Source organism: Nannospalax galili, unplaced genomic scaffold (genome assembly GCF_000622305.1).
Source record: "Nannospalax galili isolate Female #2095 unplaced genomic scaffold, S.galili_v1.0 scaffold54, whole genome shotgun sequence".
NCBI lineage: Eukaryota > Metazoa > Chordata > Mammalia > Rodentia > Spalacidae > Nannospalax > Nannospalax galili.
Genome location: NW_008341028.1, coordinates 11418674 through 11438488, shown reverse-complemented (window position 1 = coordinate 11438488; position 19815 = coordinate 11418674). Strand labels below are relative to the sequence as shown.

Genomic DNA, 19815 nt, shown 5'->3' with positions numbered 1-19815 from the left:
GTAAGCAAAGAAAACATTACACTAAGTATTTTCCCATTTCTGCCAGGCAAAAGAAATTGGCAATATGTCATTTTACTGTAGAGCATCCCAAGTACAGGGAACAGTAAAGTCATTGATGGGATACAGAAAAGTGTCAAAGGATTTCTTTCCTTTATATGCCTATAATGCTTTCATGGACACTTGTTTCCAGGCATTTAGTTACACACCCATAAGTCAAAGGTTATAGATACTGTAACACAAGAATTAGCCACTTTTTTGTAGCATTACGAAATACTAAAGACCATGAATGACTACTTAAGATGGAAGACCTTTTGTAGTATTTAAAAATAATTGGAAACGTCAAGGAAGAGGCTTTGTGGGCTCTACACCAGCCTTCTCTCGTCAAGGAAAGGCTGATCACTGTCTGAAGGCAAATTTTCATTATATTTTAAAGACTTACAAAGACTGCAGGAATATGACTTTTAATATTTAAAATGCTTTACATGTATGTTGGGGTAAAATGGCAGGTAACACTGAGCACTTGTATTTACAACTTTTCCCCATATGCCACTAAGGAACGTAAAGAACTGAAAAGGCGTGCTCACAATGGGAGCACAACAGGGAGGATTATTGGTAGCAGAACTCAGCAAATTTCAGGAAGCTAGAAAGTCAAGAGTGCTCAGTGAGAAAGGAAAAAAACCTAAAGCTTAGAATATGCAGTGGGATAGGAACCAAGATGCAGCCAGACTGCTGAGAGCTCTGCAACAGGAAGAGTAGGGGTGAAAAGTAAGGTGACACAGGTGCACTGAGCTCTGAAAGACTGGGCCTGGTGATATAGCTCGGTGGCAGAGCTCTTGCCAGGAAGGATGAGGCCTTGGGTTGATCCCCAGAACTGAGAACAAAATCGAAATACCCATCTACTTCTCCTACTGCTAGGAAGACAGACAGACAGGGCCCAGGGGGAAAAAGAAGGAATACTCAGTACATAGCTCTATGGTAAGTAGTTATTCCCATAGGAGGAGATGAAAAATCTTACCTTAATCTTAAATACACAAATCAATTCAAGGTATAATAGACTGACAAAGATCAAAATATAGACCTTCATGATTACAAAAGGGTAGAATATGTTTAGAATCTTGATGTAATAACCTTTTCTTTTAAACATATTTTGATATTTTTTTCATTGTTCTTGTTTTTATTAATTCTTTGAGAATTTCACACAATGTACTTTGATTATATTTACTTTCTCTCCCCCAACTCCCAGACCCACCCTGGCTCCCTACTCACTCAACCTTGTGTTGTCATTTTTAAAAATCCATTGAATCCAATTTGTGCTGCCCATATACTCTGGGGTGTGTGCCATACACTGAAGCATGGTCCATTTACTAGTCACCACACCCTTAAAGAAATCTCTCTCTCTCTCTCTCTCTCTCTCTCTCTCTCTCTCTCTCTATCAATTGCCCATAGCTTCATGCTGGGACTTTACAGATATTCCATTTAGGGCATTCTTAAGTCTCTTATTCTCTGCACCTTGGCCAGAAAAGGGAACACTTATTACTGCTAGTGGGAGTGCAAACCGGTGCAGTCACTTTTTTTTCTTCCCCAAATACCATCTAAATGGATAGGCCACAAAGGAGAAGGTATACATTTTGGTATCCTCACCTATAAACAGTTTAAAGTCATGGCATGCCCAAGTTTCCTGAGGGGGACAGCAGAGATGAGAAGAAAAACCCAGACCAAGACCTGAGAGACTCTACCACTTAACAGGTTGGAGGGACAGAAGTATTTGAGGATATGAGTAAGAAAAATATACCAGAAAAAATTAAAGTCTATAAATAATATGATTAAAAAACAACATAAAGAATGGTCCAGGGCCTGGAGAGATGACGCAGCAGTTAAGAGCACTGGCTGTTCTTGCAGAAGACCCCAGTTCAAATCCTAGCATCCACATGGCAGCTAATAACCTTCTATAACTTCAGTCCCAGGGGATCTGATGCCCTCTTCTGTCCTCCATGAGCATTGCATGACACAGGTGCACTTATATACAAACAGGCAAAGCATTCATACACATAAAATGTAAATAAATAAATAAATGAGAATGATCCAAAAGGAGATGACAAGTCTGGTATAGGTCATGGAGACAGCAGACTTCAAGAAGTTTAAATTCTATTCAACAGACAAAAAAGAAGTTTCAAGAATACAGTACAGGACAATTTCTTTGTCCAGCTGTAAAAAGAAGGTGTGCAATCTGCAGATAAAACAGTGTGTGTTAGGAAAGAATGACTCAGATATGGAGGGAATACAGATGTGCGAGGGTCCAGACAGCTTCTGAGGGGTGATGAAGCAGAGGCCATCTGAAGGGATGCCAGGCTGTTCCCTCTGAGTGACCCAGGAAGCAGAAAAAGTTGCTGCCACAGGACACAGTTTAACTCCAAAATAAAAACATACAGAGTCCACAGAAAGTAAACACTGCAGACAGCTTTAAAGTTTAAATGCTATCAACTGAGCAAGGTTTATGCTTGTAGAACAGATGAAGCACTAATTCTGAAATCAGTAGCACAGATCATAGACTGGACCCCTAAGGAAGAAGGAAGTCTGTGGAGGTGTAGAACAAGGCACTAGAATCAAAACTCCGACCTTCCACAAAACTACCCATACCTGAGGGAGAGTCATCAGAATCCATGATGTTTTCTGAATTCTGAAATCTGAAAAATTACCAAAGCAGAGGAAAACTTAAGAACAAAACAAATCAATCTGCTGAAGAAACAAGCTGTTCCAGGCACTTCCACTTCCTGGCATTTCCTCTTCTGGCACCTCTGCTTCCTTCTGTGCTAACCTACATTCCTCCCCGGCTGGCTGGTGGTGAAGATGACAACCACGTTCCTGCTGCAGGTTGCCACGCTGCACTGAGGATGCAGTACGGCCAGTCTGCACAGCTGGGACTGTGTCCTATCTCTGGCAGCTCTCTAGGTCTGCCCTTGTTTTGCTTGTCTTCATGCTTTCTTGGGGCTGAGGTGGCTTCTGGGTAGCATTCGTCAAAAGCATCTTTTCAGTACTGAGTACTGAACCCCGAGCTAGGCAAATGCTTTACCACTGAGCCACAACCCCAACTCTCTTTTCACTTACTTTTTTTTTTAAATTTTGAGACAGGTTAGTCTTGAATTTACTCTCTAGCTCAGAATGGCCTTGAACTTGTGATTCTCTGGCCTCAGCTTCCAAGGTAGCTGGGATTATGGTACCAGGCCTGCCTGTCAGAAGCATTTAAAGGTCAGAATGTTTTAGCTGCTGTTACATAGGGTAAAGGATAACAGCTGCAGTGAACCAAAGAGTCACCAAAAAGCCTAAGAAAGAAAAGGTTGGAGAAGAAGATACCTGGGAGGACGAGGGCTTTGAGATCCAGGGTATCTAGGAGGACATGTGTGGGTCTAGGGGTGGATACAGACTCAGAAAAGACCCGAGAAGACCCTAAGCAACTGCCTCCACTGAGCATCAGGCCACACACAATAGGAAGTGCTGACAAGTCGCCCACCCAGGCGAGCTCTGGACAAGTCGCCCACCCAGGCGAGCTCTGGACAAGTCGCCCACCCAGGCGAGCTCTGGACAAGTCGCCCACCCAGGCGAGCTCTGGAAGCACCGACACAGACCCAATTTGCAGACCAGCAGCAATTTAGCTTTCATTTTTCTCCAGGCAGTCAAGAAAATCTTTGTCAAATTACTATCTGGCCACTGAACTAATGAAACAGAGATGTCTTTGGCGACTACACACAAGAAAAAAATGTGCTCTTTATCAAAATAGTCCCAAAGAAGCTACTAAAGAAAGACAGGAATGACCAGAAAAGGCAGCAGCACCTAGTCTGCAGAAGATGGCGCCTCTATTTCCAGGTGATCACATCACAACACGTAACTGTTCAGTTTCAACAGAAAAATTATGAGGCAGGCAAAGGATCATCAAAACATGGTCTACTCACAGGTAAAAAGGAAACAGGCAGAAAATGCCCCCAAGAAGCCCAGACAGTGCATTTAGTAGGCAAGGACTTTAAAGCTACTGTTTTAAATATACTCAACATGAAAGGGAGCCACAGTAATGTCTCACCAAACAGTATCAATAAAGACAGTTCTTAAAAAGGCAAATTCTGGAAGAGTGTACCTGCAACAGCAGAACTGACCGAGCAGCAGAGAAAAGAATCCATGAACTTGAATGTAGGAGAATTGAAATGATATAGACTGAAGAACGAGCAGCCAAATAAAGTGAACCTAGGGGCCAGCAGGACGGCTCAGCAGGAAAAGGCGCCTGCTGCCAAGCCTGATCAATTCCCAGGACCTACATGATGCAAGCTTGTCCTCTGACCTCCACTTGCACACAATGTCCCCTGCCAAAACCCCCCACAAATTTTAAAATGTAAGTAAATAAATGAACAGAACCTAAATGAAAAAGCTGTGGGACACCAAAAAGCCCAGCAGGATGAGCATTACCAAAGAACTGGAAGGACAGATGGTAGAGGGAAGGGCAGAGAGTCTATCAAGAAATAGTGGCCTGGGCTGGAGAGATGGCTCAGCGGTTAGAAGAGCACTGGCTGCTCCTGCAGAGGACCCAGGTTCAGTTCCTGCCACCCACATGGCTACTACCAACCATCCTTAACTCCAGTTCCAGGGGATCTGATGCCTTCTTCTGGCCTCCTTGGGCAATGCATGACATGGGTGAACTTCTACACATGCAGGTAATATACTCATACACATAAAATATTTTTAAAGATGGTCAAAAGCTTCCCAAATTTTATGCAACACATAACACATCTAAGAAGCCCAGTGAACTCATGAATTCCAACTAGGACAGACTCAAGATCCACACACTAGACTCGCGCTGCTGAAAGACTGAAGTGAGCGCCCCGAAGGCAGCAGAGGAAGTGACTCCTCAGTACAGGGACCTGCAAGACAAGGCCATGGGCTTCCAACAGCTACGAGAGCGGATGACGCTGGACAACAGACTTGAAACACTGAAAAAACAAACCCAACCAGACAAAAACTGCAGTAGTTCACGGCTGTACACCAGTGTTAAAGAAACCTCTGCACTTCACTCGGCACCCAGACAGCCACTGGAAGCCACTTAAAGAGACAAAAAACTTAAGACAGGAAATGATGTAGGTAAACATAAGCAGTAATATTACTGTAGTTTGGGTTGGTAAGTCCTCTTTTTGTCCTCTGTGATTTAAAGACAAATGCAGGGGGCTGGAGAGATGGCTCAGTGGTTAAGAACACTGGTTGTTCTTGCAGAAGACCTGGGTTCAAATCCCAGCACCCACATGGCCACTAACTGTCCATAAGTCCAGTCCCAGGGGATCCAACAGCCTCTTCTGACCTCCGCAGGCATTGCACGACACAGGTGCACTTACCTACATGCAGGTAATACATGCATACACATAAAATAAAAATAATAAATAAATTTTTTAAAAACATTTAAAGACAAATGCAGAAGATAATTACATATCTCTATTAATGTCCACATAATGTTCAGATATGTAACCACAGCGGTGACATAAAGGGACAGATGTACAGAAGCAACGTCTGCATACACTACTGTAACTAAATCAGGACTAAGTCAAATGAGACTGTTATAAACTGGGATGGTAACTATAATCTCCAGGGTAACAAGTACAAATATAATCAAAACATCTACAATAAAAAGAGTAAGAAAAGAATAAAAATGGAACACTCAAATCCACTGAGAATAAACGAAAAAAGTTATAGAGGAACTTAGGAAAAATGACAACAGAAATACGCACAACAGAGAACAAATCCAAAATGGCAGACGTCCCTCATTATCAGACTTGACAGACTGAGCTCACCAATTAAAGGGCAGAGTGTAGCAAAACAAATTTTGGAAAAGACTGAAGTATATGTTGTCCACAAGTTAAAAAAATAATGGGTTGAAAGACGGAAATCAACAAATGGAAACAGACAGATATTCAAGACACACTGTGCTGAAAAAGAGAGCTGTGGTGGTCATTCACAACACACAAATAGACTCTGTCAAAAATTGTTCCAAGAGATAAAGGAGGCATTTTAACATAAAGAAGATATAACAATCATAGGCAGATTCTATTCCCAAAATATATGAAGCCAAACCATATAGCATTGAAAGTAGTTCTCTAGTGACAGCTGGAGACTTCACTAGCCTTCAACAATGACAAGAGAATGAGGAAGATGGTCAACCAGAACAGAGCATCTGAACACTATAAACCAGCTGGACCTAACAGAAATAACAGATGCTGCAGCCAACAACAGCAGAATGTGTCTTTTCAGCACACGGCATGTGCCCCAAGGACAGACTACATGTCAAAAAAGCCTCAATAAATTTTAAAAAGATAAAACTCATATAAATATCTTTGACCACAACAGAATGAAACTAGAACTCAGTAAAAGAAGAAAGACATAAGATTAACAAATATGTGGAAATTAAACTCTACATTCTGATTCAACAAGTAAGTCAAAGAAGAAAGCACAAGTAAAATGAGAAGACAGCTAGTAGACACTGCGGTATACAAACTGGGGCAGCAGTAAAGAGGCTGATTTTCATTTTGCACACTGCAGATGAGTGCTCCCATAGTGAATGGAATAAGAAACAGGTATTTAATCACACATTACAAAAGCTCTTATTAAGAGCCATAGACAAATTGTTTGGGGAGGAAATGGGGTGAGCTGGATCTTCTAGGTTAACAAAAGCACCTTATCTAAACTTCCTTCCTTTCTTTTTTTTGAGACATGTAGCTATGTAGCTCAGGCTCAGGATTATGAATTCATAATCCTCCTGCCTTAACCTCCCAGGTTTTGGAATTATAGGTGCTTACCACCATATCCAGCTTCCATACATAGATCTATAAATTTAAAAAATAGCATCATATTCATTTAAAGCATCTGATGAAAAGAAAGGATGACAGGAAAGGAGTCAGAAAATACACAGGAAAAGAGCAGCTACACAGACAAAAGGAGAAACGGGTGGATGTGGCATCAAGAAAGTCAAAGAAAAGAGGCTTTCAGCAACGAAGACTCACCAGTATCACAAGCTGCGGGGAGGTCAAGAAAGCAAGGGCGGGAAAGACCCAACCTGGATTCTCGGGCTAGAGTCCTTGTTTAGACAGCGGCAGCGTGTAGCTAGCTCCAGCATTTGTAAGTCAGACATTTTACAGGGGTTGGAAACCCACAAAACTAAACTGGAGAAAACCCTACAACCACTAGAAGTTATAAGTAACTGCTTTGCATTACAGTCTCTACTAATGAGCCAGTATGTATGTATGTATGTATGTATTTATGTATGTATGTATGTATGTATATGTGTGTGTTCCTAAAGTTTAATTTTTTCTGTTATCATATGTCTTCTATGATTCCTTGATTGACTAATTTTTTGTTTATTACAAAGGAGTCAAACATGAGTATGTACTAGTGTTTCCATGGCACTTTAAATTTATCTTCGTAAAAAGTCAATCTTGGGCTGGTGAGATAGCTCAGTGGGTAAAGGCACCTACTGCCAAGTCTGCCAACCTAAGTTCAAACCCTGGGACCCACATGGTAGAAAAAGAAAACAGAACCTCTGACCCACAGACACCCCCCCCATATATACGCACACAATCAACCAATCAATAAATAAAATGTAATTTTTAAAAGTTTAAAAATGTGGAAACTGGGCATGGTTACAGGCCTTTAATTCCAGTACTTGAGAGGCAGGTGGATATCTGTGAGTTCGGGGCCAGCCTGGTCTCCATAGTGAGTTTCAGGCCAGCTGGGGCTACAGGGAGACCCTGTCTCAAAACAAACAAACAAACAAAAAACCAAAAAGCTTAAAAAGTCAATCTTTTCCCAGAAATTGTGAACTGCTTTCCTAATTACTACTTTCTGGGCTTTACATATTCCCCACTGAACGCACACTTTGCCCACGTCTTCAGCTCTTCCTGTGCACCTCCCGTATTAAAAGCCTCCAACTCTGTAGAACTTCTTATAAAAATTTGGATACTTGTGGGAGTAACTATAGGACACAGAAATTTTCACTAACAGATACTTTCTTTTCACTTGATTGCTTGCATTGATCTGACTTCACAATTTTAAGTTATTTTAGAAAGTCAGAATTTGGGGCTATAAGCTAAGTTCAAATGTTAAGAAAGTTGCAATCCAGTCTGGGATCCATCTGTCAGAGACAGCTTTTTCAGAGGAAAGAGTCATTTAATGTTATAGCACATTGGCACTTACTGCAGAAGCTGATGCGAGGAAAACTTGGATAACTCTCTAACTGTGGCCTAGGACACACAGCAGAGACTGGAAGGAAAGAGGGTGATTATTTGATGCATGCCTTGGCCCTACCTTCACTCCAGCTCCACCACTGCAACTCCAGTCTACAGTGGTAATTAAGACTACCCCTCTTCTAGCGACATGACCTCTACGCCTTCTCCAGCAACCCCCCTTTGCAGCCATAATAATGGCTGCCACATTGTTCTTAAGCACTGTTACTCAGATAGAGTCTACCTCTAAAATCTTCAACTTCAAAAACTCATTCTGCCCATAAATCCCCAATAATAAGCCTCTTGAGTATCACACAGTCATCTTTAACCTAAGGAAAGTCTTGAGCAAGACAGAACAAACATGTCTTTATGCAGACCTTTAATCCCAGCCCTCGGGAGGCAGAGGCAGGCGGATCTCTGTGAGTTCAAGGCCAGCCTGGTCTACATAGTGAGTTCCAGGACAGCTGGGGCTATAGGGAGACTCTGTCTCAAAAAGACAGAAAAAAAACCCCAAAAAACAAAAAAGGATAAATCAGAGGGGATGATGGCTCAGCAGTTAAGAGCACTGGCTGCTCTTGCAGAGGACCCAGGTTCAGTACCCAACAGCCACATGAGAGGTAACAACTGTCCATAACTCTAGTTCCAGGGAGCCTAATGCCATCTTCTGTCCTCCATGTGCACTGCATGACATGGGTACACTTACATACATGTAGACATAACACTCATACACATAAAATTTTTTTTTTAAAGATAAAGCAAGCCAGGCATGGTGGCGCGTGCCTTTAATCCCAACACTCGGGAGGCAGAGGCAGGTGGATCTCTGTGAGTTCAAGGCTAACCTGGTCTACATAGTGAGTTCCAGGCCAGCTGGGGCTACAGGGAGACCCTGTCTCAAAAAGACCAAAATTATGCATATATATATATATATATATCAGAGATAGTTCTGATATACATTGTTTTATAAACTTAATAAACCTAAAGTCTAGTGCTTACAAGGTTTTAATGTTATAAAGTACTACAGTTCTCACTAAGAGAACTGTATTTTGACATTTATGTGATATTAAAAATAACCCTAGAACTATATTATAATGGCACAATAGTTCCACAAATCATGATTTAATTAGAATTTCTGTTTTTGTTGCTTTTGCTTTCCAAAGAGCAGAGCTGAGTTCTGTGATTTCTAAGCAAGCTGAAGGAAACACATTAAGTGAATCTAAAAATCGTAAAGTTTGCTTAAATATGTACCATACTCTCATTCCAGAAAATTCTAAAACATTATTCTGTTTCTAAAACTATTTCAGGACATTCTTTGCATATGAAAGATTTGAAGAATTCTAGCTAAAAACTGAAATAAAAGCTATATTCTATATCTGAAATATTTCAACATTTGTTAAAGCTAATAAAAGAAATGTTCTTCAAACTAAAACATAGAGTTTAGATCTTTAGGCTTTAGCTTTAAATTATATATCTATCTATATAGAGAGAGACATAAATTTTACAAATCTATAATGCTTGTTTCCTCATTTGCTTGGCTACAATATGCTTTCTTTTTTGTAAAAAAAAATTTATTTATGTATTTTTATTTCATGTGTATGAGTGTTTTATCTGTAGGTATGTAAGTACATTGTGTGCAATGCCCATGGAGGCCAGAAAAGGGCATTGGATCCCCTGGAACTGAAGGTACAGAGGGTTGTTAACTGCCATGTGGGTGCTGAGAGCCAAACTTGGGTCCTTTTTTCAAAAGCAGCCAGTGCTCTTAACCACTGAGCCATCTTTCCAGCCCCCCCCCCCCAGTATGCTTTCTTGAGAGGCAGAGATGTGTGGTCTAGGTAGTATTGTGAGAACTGCTGTTTCTATGATGCAAGAAAAGAGACAGTGTAAGCTGCTAAGGGAGAACATCAATCAATGATCCAACCCCAGTTTCAAGACCTAAAAACCACATCAATGACCAGCATAGCAAGCAACATTGGTGTAGTAGTGGCACTTTTATCTTGGGCGTCATCAACAGCTACCTAATTGGACTAAAAGCCCAATCAATGGGAGGAAACTCATGTCTGGTACTATAAACCTATCCAAATACACATAGCTGGAGAGGTCAGAGATCTTGGAGAAAACCCCAAGGCTGTCACATTTCTAGACAAATGTAATTTCTTGCTATGTGCGAAATATGGATCCTTAAATATATAGACAAATATCCCAGTCACCACCCATCAAAGAAGCTTCTTTTTCAAGAGAGAGAGATAATTACAGAGTTCCACAACTGGCCACACATAGAGATTATCTCTGAAATGCCCAAGTCTAAGTGGCACATCTAGGATGAAACCTCTATACCTCAGACTTACGGAACACAGAACAAGGGATGAAGAGAACACTAATGCATCTTTCCACTGTCATCAATGAAGCTCCCTCAAGCAACAGAACCAGGAACACAAAAGGTCACAAATGGCCAAAATACAGAGAATAGAGTCTACAGAATATGGGTCCTTGGACAGGGCTCCTATATTAAAATCCACCCACCCAGGGATCAGGGACCACTGCAGAAGAGGTGGCAGAAAGACTGTATGAGCCAGGGAGGAGGTGCACGACCATATGGAAATAATCCTTTAGGTCCCAGTGCCTGGGACCCTTCTCATACAAACCTACAGCAATGGTGTCAGCATGCTAAAGACCCATGAAAACTTAAGCAGACAAAAACCCAGCACAGAACTGTGGAAATGAACCGCAGGCCCCAATCTTAGTCAAAGAATTATTGGCAGTTGATTACTGCTGGATGAGGAAGAGATGATCTTAAAGGGAGGGACTCTAGAGAGGTGGACCAGATCCCAGTGGATGAACTTAAGTGCACTGAGGGACATCTGGGGACACTAACTTTACATGATAGGCCTTAACCGAAATGAGAGAATATATGAATTCCAGTGTGTGTGGGGGGGGTGTTATGGGAGGGTGCCAAAGGGGAAGGAGGTATAAAGGTGATTTTCTGCATGATACACAAAATTCAACAAAAGTTTAAAAACATAGATAGTGAGCTGTTGGAATGGACAGATCCACAGACCACACAGAACTTAACTGCTCAGATTTCATGCTAAATTGTTTACGACTACTACTTGAGGAAGGTTTTTGCACTGGCTGCCGGGGATACAACAGCAAGAAAAATCAAAGATTCTTGTACTCATGAAGCTTGCACTGGGCAAGACAGATATAAAACAACTAGCTACCATCTTGTTGTTTAACTAAGGTTGTAGTAAGAAGACATGTAGGATGCGGAAAGACAAAGGGTATAATCTAGCCTCTGAAGTTGGAGAAGGCTTTAGGGGTTGTGAGGCTTACTGTAAGTTCTATGAGGTGAGTTTGAGTGAGCTATGACAGGGCTATGGTTAGGGCAGGAGACAGTTCCTGTGAGAAACAGTCTTAGGTCAGAGGCAGATGAGTAACTAAAAGAAGGTCAGTGTCCTACTTTGCTTCTCTATTGCTATGATAAAACACTCTGACCAAAACCAACTTCAAGAGGAAATAGTTTATCTCGGCTTACAGTACAGTCCTTCATCAAGGGACGCAAGGGCAGGAGCTCAAGTAGGAACCTGGAAGCAGGAACTAAAGCACCTACCTGGCTTGCTCCCCTGGCCTATGCTCAGCCTACTTTCTTATACAACCCAAGATCACCTGCCCAGGGGTGGCACCACCCACAGTGGGCTGGGCCCTCCCACATCATTCAACATCCAAGAAAATACCCCACAGACTTGGCCACAGGCCAGTCTGAGAGGAAATTCCTCAATCAAGGGTCCCTCTTCCCAGGTGTGTCAAGTTGACAACTAGAGCTGTCCAGCAAGTCAGTGTGGCTGTAAACACAGAAGGTACTTGATGGCATGGAAGAAACTGGGAGGTGGCAGAGCCACATAGGCCCTATTAAGTCATTTAAACTTCACCCCTGTGCAAACATGCAGCCCATTGGATGGATTTGAAAGTAGGAAAATGTTACAATCAGATTTATACTTCCAATTTTTCCCTTTTAGCATTTTAATTTAAACTTCTGCTTTCAGTAAGTTTTCTTAAGAAAACTATTCTTCAAAAACAATTATGTGTGACATGGTTAGCATTTTAATTTAAACTTCTGCTTTCAGTAAGTTTTCTTAAGAAAACTATTCTTCAAAAACAATTATGTGTGACATGGTTTCCAGTCTCCCTTCTGAAGTCAATTCTCTAGAAACACTAGCAGCTTGAAAGAATACACTGCATACCCTGTCTCCTCTGGAAATGTAGAAAGGGTGTTCTCATCAGTCTGACAGGGCTCCTGAGGACACTCGGAGGCTTTTATATCTTGACTGGCAGCAATATTGGCTATTCGTTGTTGCAAGTCCCACTTCCGGGCTACGTTGTTAATTGTTAACCTCTTCTTCTCCTGTGGAAAAAGCAAATGGAACAATTATATAACTCAAGTGTGTGAAGGGAGAAACCGAGGCACTGTTTGCATGCATCTTCTTCCAGTATTTCTAAAGAGACAATTCTTCACAAGTAGCTATCCAACACACACTCTACAGAAAGTTCAAGAGGCCTGTATTTATTCATGTGCTCAAATGGATTAAAAATCATGTCACCCTATAGGAAAAGATTGTCTATAAAAATAATTTCTTAAGAACTTAGTTTGTTAAAAAATATATATATATAACCTACTGGACAGCGAAACTTTACTAAATAAAACTTTAATTTGGCAAAGTTGTACACCCTTGTCTTTAAGCTGAACAAGAAAAAACGAATACTTTAATCTTTCACCCAATAATTAGGGTGAGAGGAAGGGTATGGACTGATCAGTATTTCAAGGTGGAACAATGTTATTTTAAGACTAATTTTATTTTATTCATTTTTGTGTATGTGTGTGTCTACACGGATGTATGTGCATATGCATGTAGGTACTGGGGGGGGGGGCAAAAGAGGGTACTGGATCCTCTGGAGTTACAAGTGGTTGTAACTGCCTGACATGGCTGCTGGGAACCAAACCTGGGTTCTCTGCAAGAACACTAAGTGCTCTTAACTGCTGTGCCATCTCTCTAGCCCCCATGGTATAAATTACAACATTAAAGATGAAAAAAGAATATCTGGGCTACTAAAAGAAGTTGTGTTAATTTTTGTTCCTAGATTATTGGTATCATTCTAGAAGAACAGGAAAGATTAACTGCAAGCAAAAGATGCCTTAAGGTAGTGGTGCTCACATTTAGGGTGCCTCAGTCAACCCAGAGGGCTTTTAAAGCCGACTGCTGAGTCTCACCACACTGACAGTGCATGTGGAGGGGGCTCAAGAGTCTGTACATGTAACAAACTCCAGGTCCTGCTAGTGCTGCCAGTTCAAGGACCAGTTCTCATACTGAAAGCCATAGAAACCCACTGAGAAATGCAGATCAAAGCCACTGAAGGAAATGTTCTGCTCTATTTACATTCAGTTTATATTTACTGGGATAAAGGGTGCCTAGTCTCATGTTGTCACCATTATCAAAAGATAATATTTTATTTTATTATTTTCATTCCATTTTTAGTGGAGGTGGGGGGCTGGGGGAGGTGCATGTGCACACATGCACCATGGTATGTCAGAGGACAGCTTGCAGGAGTTGGTTTTCTCCTTCTACCATGTGGGTTCTGGGGACTGAACTCAGATCATCAGGTTTGGTGCTAAGTGCCTTTACCTGCTGAGCCATCTTGCTGGCCCCAAAACATTTTTTAAAGTACTACTTTATAACTTTACTTATTTTTATTTTATGTGTATGTGTATCATGCCTGCATTTATAAAAGTGTACCCATGTTGTACAGAGTCCGTGGAGGCCAGAAGAGGGTGTCGGATCCCCTGGAACATGAGTTGTTGACGGTGGTGCTGGAATTCAAACTTAGGTCCTCTGCAAGAGCAGCCAGTGTTCTTAACCCCTGAGTCAGCTCTCCAGTCCCAAAGTTAATATTTTTCAATGACATCTCTGTTATATCTGAGTGCTGAAAACAGATTCTTTCCTTTTCTCTTTCATATAAAACTTCCCAACTGAGCACATTACTAACCTCTTCACAAGCTTGCTCTGCAGCAGGTGGAAAGGGGTCAGGAGGGTTCTCTTCCCATTCCCTTGGTGCCTACATAAATTACAACGAGCATTTCTAGCTATACCTCTTTGCCTATATTTGTTTACTTAAGATTTCAGCAAGTTCTACTTTTATGTTTTAAAAAAATCTTTTTGGGATCTGGAGAGATGGCTCAGCAGTTAAGAGCACTGACTGCTCTTGCAGAGGACCCGGGTTCGATTCCCAGCACCCACATGGCAGCTGTGAACTGTCCTTAACTCCAGTTCCAGGGGAATCCGAAGCCCTCTTCTGACCTCTGTGGCATTACACTACACGGGTGCACTCACATACATGCAGGCAACACACTCATACACAGAAAATAAAAATAAAATATTAAAAAAATCTTTTTGGCCCGAGTTATTTGTTCTACTATTTGTTATTTCAAATGTCAGTACAGTTAAGAGGGCTACAGTTAATATGTATATGTTTCTGAGATGTTTGACATTTTATACATGATGTTCTTACCCAAAGCAAGTAGATTCTGTTATTCTACTATAAAACATGATTGTTCTAATCTACAATAAAAAATCTTACTGTAGGAATTCTATTTGTTATTTGCTGATGACTGTGCCAACCCAACTCTTAGTCTAAATAATTCTGTTACTTCTACTTAGTGTCAAGGCCACTGGTGCCATGCATTTGGCATCCTAGATGAAAGGGTTTAGCAGAAAAAAATATTCATTTTATATATATATCAGTGTTTAGAAAAAAAGTCATAAAATATATTTCCACCATTGGATACGTTCACAAATGTCAAAAAAGATGGTCTCTGAAAATCAAACACTTTCTTATGCCCATGCCAAAGTTAAGCTTCTTTCTCTTAGGTTGCTAAAATCAGCTCAGTACTAGGTTGACTAAGAGAGTGGATAATTTTGTTGGGGTCATAATAAACTTACTTTAAGACAGGAACATATCCCGAGGTCAAGCGGGAATCACTGCCTAGTCTGGAGGTCACAAAAGGGCTTAAGACTTTTACAGAGCAAGACAAGAGAAGCAGAGGGGAGGCGCAGCAGGGGAGCAGGCCCAGACAGTGGCTTATTCTCCAAGATTGGGGGATGCTTTAGACCTCAGGTGGCTGTGAGGTGCCACGTGTACGTTAACACCACAAATATCTTAGAAGATGGCAATTCTACCTTCTGCATTTGAGTCTTCATTGTCCAGGTAAGACCACATCAGCATGTGCCATAACTACCACTTGGCTTCATTTTCAAGGTTCCAAGAGAAACAAAAGCCACAGAGAGAGCAAGGTTGAAGGTGCAGGTCCACAGACGCTTCCCTCCCTCTACCCTAACCTATGTCCTTTTCTTCATGGTCAACACGTGAAATTGCAAGAAAACAGCCTTAGAATCTGAAGCTGTGCTGTGTCATGACTCCAGCTCTGTTGAGGGCAGGCGCCTGGGTCGCTGACTCCACACGCTTCTCTTCTTACTAAGGTAACAAATAAACCCATCCTTATAATTACATCCCTGATTTCAAAGAAATAGCTATTATCTAAAATTCTCGTTAAAACTTCCCAAATACACTTTCAAATGTTGGCTAAAATTTCCATGGCATATTTTCCCAAATGCCAACAGTGAGAGGCAGCTGAGCACGATGAGAAAATGTCAGCAGAAAGGGGAAGTCAGGTTGGTTCGGGGCTGTCTCAGGCTCTCCTCACAATGGCAGGTCGGCAGGCTTCTAACTAAATCCTCAGTGGCATCTCTGCGCTCTTTCTTCTCTGCCATGCTCTGCGTCTGTCTCACAAGGGCAAGCCCAACTTTCTTCTGTCTCTTCAGTCTCTCACTCATTCACATAGGTGCAGAACAGCAGCAGCTGTATGCCAGGGAACACTACTTCTGCTCGAACCACTTGGAAAGGGTTCCCCGCAGCTAGACCTCACAATAATAAATCTTGCTGCTATAAATTTTTTGAAAATACTGCATACAGCTAAATTTTTATAAACCAGGGCATTTTTGGTCAACTCTTAGGGAGTCCAAAAAAAGAAAGATTAAAATCCTGTTGGACAAATGAGCGAAGTGGAATTTATGTCAGGAGAGGGCTTAGGCACAGCTAATTACTGGGCTAAGAAAAGTTTCAGAGAACTCGGAGGAGAGAACTGGGAGGGGAGAGGTACTAGCAGGCAAGGAAACAGACATGGATCCAATATACTAACTCTACTCACTTTTAAAGTTGTAGCTCTGATATGGGAGGGCTTGGGAACAAGTTTTGTCTTGCAGTTGCTAATTTTGAGATCGTGTTCACAGAGCAGAACATACAGACTTCAAGTATCTGATCGGATTTGTCAAGTGCATGTTCCTGTGCCACCCCCATCATGATACACAACAGTTCCACCACTCCAGAAAGCTAGCATTCGGCACACAACCCTATATCTCTCTGGTCACTCTGAATTCCAAATGTCACTTAATTTTAAAGAGAAAAGCGTGTATGTAAGAAGAGTAAGTACTGCTAATCAGGAGGACAGCCCCAATTCAGAACACAGTATGAGCCAAAAGCCACACATTTTAACCTGTTTGAAACCTTGTGATCTTAATACAAAAGATCTTAATATAAAAGGCATCACTATATTCAGGGAACGTAATATCAGATATGCTTAATTGCTTAAAGTTACTTTAAAACAAATTTCCATTCCAAAATTCCTCAAAATTTTGACCATTTCTGTATCAAAGGAGCTAACAGAGAAACTTTTTGAATTTAAAAGGTATCATTAACAATGCAGAGCAACACTTCCAATAACATCAGTAAAGATGGCGACCACTCACAGTGCTCCCCAAAGGGACAGGCTAACCCAGGAGATGCAGAAGATGCTGCGCTGGCAGGAAGCAGGCCACAACTCCTGTCATACAGGCTTCATCTCTTTAAAAACATCTAGCTTTTGTGTTTCTTGTATTATGTAGCTCGTACTGTACTTCCTAAATTCAGGCCTCACTGTAGATAGGAAACGGTAACAGCCTTCAGAAGTGTTTGTTTATAACAAACAATAACAACAAACCATATAGTCGTGCTTGGAATAAAAACTTGGCAGTCTAGAAAGCAATGTTCCGTGCGCTAGCCAGCTTCAGTGTGTGCATGTGTGCGCGTGCGGATGCAGACATCAGGAAAGTACCTTAAGCAGAGATTGTTTGTGGCTTTCCCTCTTCTTCTCTTCTTCCTTTTTGGCTACAATAGATGCCACACGCTTTTCTTCTTCCTGAAAAAAAAACAAAAACATTTTTACAGTATTATGAGTCGTTTAACCGTTTTGCAATGCTAATATCTTTGGTCCTGGAAGAGGTGTTCCACTAACAGAAAATAATCCCTTGAAGAAAAAGTTAGTGTGGTTCTCTGTACTTTCTTTTAACCTCCTAATTCTAAAGAGAATCGAATATTCTTCAGTCTACTCTGAATCCTGGAAGTGATCTAATTAACAGGAGAAAGAAGGGGAAAGGGAGCCATGGGGCCAGGCTTGTCTCACTTCTCTTGAATCAAATTTCCTTCTAATTGTGCCAATCATACTTCAATGAAGGTGGAAAAATATAACCATTTAGCCTTAAGATTTTTATTGCCAAACACCTGCAAATATTGAAAATGATGTGACAATCTGAGAAAGACATTTCTTCCTAAAACTTAAGCTTGACAAGATCTTCAGAGATAGAAAACTATAAAAGTAACTTGCAGAACTGAGTTACTAAGGAGAGCTCTTATCTTATAAATGAAAAGTTATATGTGCAGTTAGGTTTAATAGGTATTCAATAGCACATTACACACATGAATCGCTCAACAGGAAAAGAGACCCAAGGACACTTCCCCATGTTTTCAGGTGGCTAGCACCGTACAGCACTCAATCTGAAGCATTCCAATTACCTCTAGCACTAACCTTGCCTCCTACCTCGCCTGGTAAGCTCCATGAATGTATGGATCATGTCAGCTCCTAGAACATAGGATGCACTCAATAAATATGCATTTAATGAATATGCATCTTTATGTGTCTGTTCGATAATTTCTCAGAACTATAGCTGCTTCATCGAATGCTAGATGTGTTTCAGTGATTTTGGCATGTTCGCAGGTTGCCTCTACAACTGTAGTACTAATTTACACTCCTACAAAAACACAATGGGTGGTGAGAAGGGCTACTTCCCAAGCGTTCCTGTGTCTTCCCATGTCTAGGCCACACTGTGAGATACTACTTCCTGCTTCCTTGATGTTAGATATGTCCATGTGACCTGCTTTGGCCAATGTCATACAAGCAAAAGCAATCTATATTTACTTCTGGGTGGAAGCTTTCAAACGCAACACCAGATGCAGCCATCCTCTCCCTCACCTCTACTGCAGCATCTGCAAAGCTCCCAGTGATCGGTGTTTGAAGGCCTGAGTCCTGGAATGAGGATGGCACAGAACAGAGACCCAGGCTTAGGCAGGCAGGTTCAAATGAACCAAAAATAAACTTGGCTATTTTAATCCTCTGAGATACAGAAGCTTGTGCTATAGCACAAGCCAGGCTGCCCTTGCCTATATACACGTTGTGTTGAATTACCAACGGTTAAAGAGGCCATGAAAGTATGTTCCATAATGTGGGCCATTATACATGCTCCTTAAAAACAAAGATGACTTTAAAGAGTCACATTAAAATACAGAAATTATTATGAAGTTAAAATAACTTTAAAAAAAAACTATCCACGACAAGATTTTAATCTTATAAATGAGAAAACTAGCCTAGTCTAGTGGCACACAAACCTCTAATTGTGACATCTGTAAAGCTGAGGTGGGAAGGATTGGGAATTTGAGACTAGCCTGGGCTACATAGCAAGATTCTGTCTCAAAAACCAAAACCAATTAAACAAAACCCCAGAAAACAAAAAAAGGGAAGGAAGGAAGGGAAGGAGAGTAGGAGGGAGGGAAGGAGGGAGGGAAGAAGGGAGGAAGGGAGGAGGGAGGGAGGGAGGGAGGAAGGAAGGAAGGAAGGAAGGAAGGAAGGAAGGGAAGAAGAAACTGGTGTTTTAAAAGCCACTGGCTCCTATTAAGCAGCACAACTAGTGACAAAGTCAGAGGCTGCATCCTGCTAGAAAAGGGCGTTTTAGTTTTCTTAAAAAAATAAAATAAATTAAAAACTAAAAATACAGTTGTTTTTCTAATTTTAGAGACAAAAAAGGACAGTTTAGAATTCATTAGTGATCTGACATATGGTTTAGCTGTTTTAAAGAGACTGGAACTCTTTGGTGAATTTAAAGTGTTTTGGAGTTGAAGAGATGGCTCAGTGGTGAAGAACACTGGGTACTCTTGCAGAGGACCCCAGTTTGGTTCCCAATACCCACATGGTGGCTAACAACCATCCATCACTCCAGTTCCAAGAGATCTGACTTACTCTTCTGGCTTCCACAGGCATTGCACAACACTGATATACAGGCAAAACACTTACATTAAAAAAAAAAAAACATAAAAATAATGGTGGTGTTTTTTCACAAATGTGCTTCAGATCTCTGGACTAGCTTCCTAACTCAGACTA

The 19815-nt window shown here is 41.2% G+C and overlaps 1 protein-coding gene across 17 annotated transcripts in view; it reads right to left on the bottom strand.

The window, feature by feature from the left end:
• Window positions 1-19815, bottom strand: part of Lrrc49 (leucine rich repeat containing 49) — a 193716-nt gene that overhangs the window by 35518 nt on the left and 138383 nt on the right. For all 17 annotated transcript variants that reach the window (XM_017798982.2, XM_029565041.1, XM_029565043.1 and 14 more), the window contains 2 exons: window positions 17440-17523; window positions 12482-12642 (listed from right to left, as the gene is read on the bottom strand). In XM_017798982.2, coding sequence (XP_017654471.1) covers window positions 12482-12642; window positions 17440-17523 — 245 coding nt within the window. The remainder of the gene's footprint in view (window positions 1-12481; window positions 12643-17439; window positions 17524-19815) is intronic.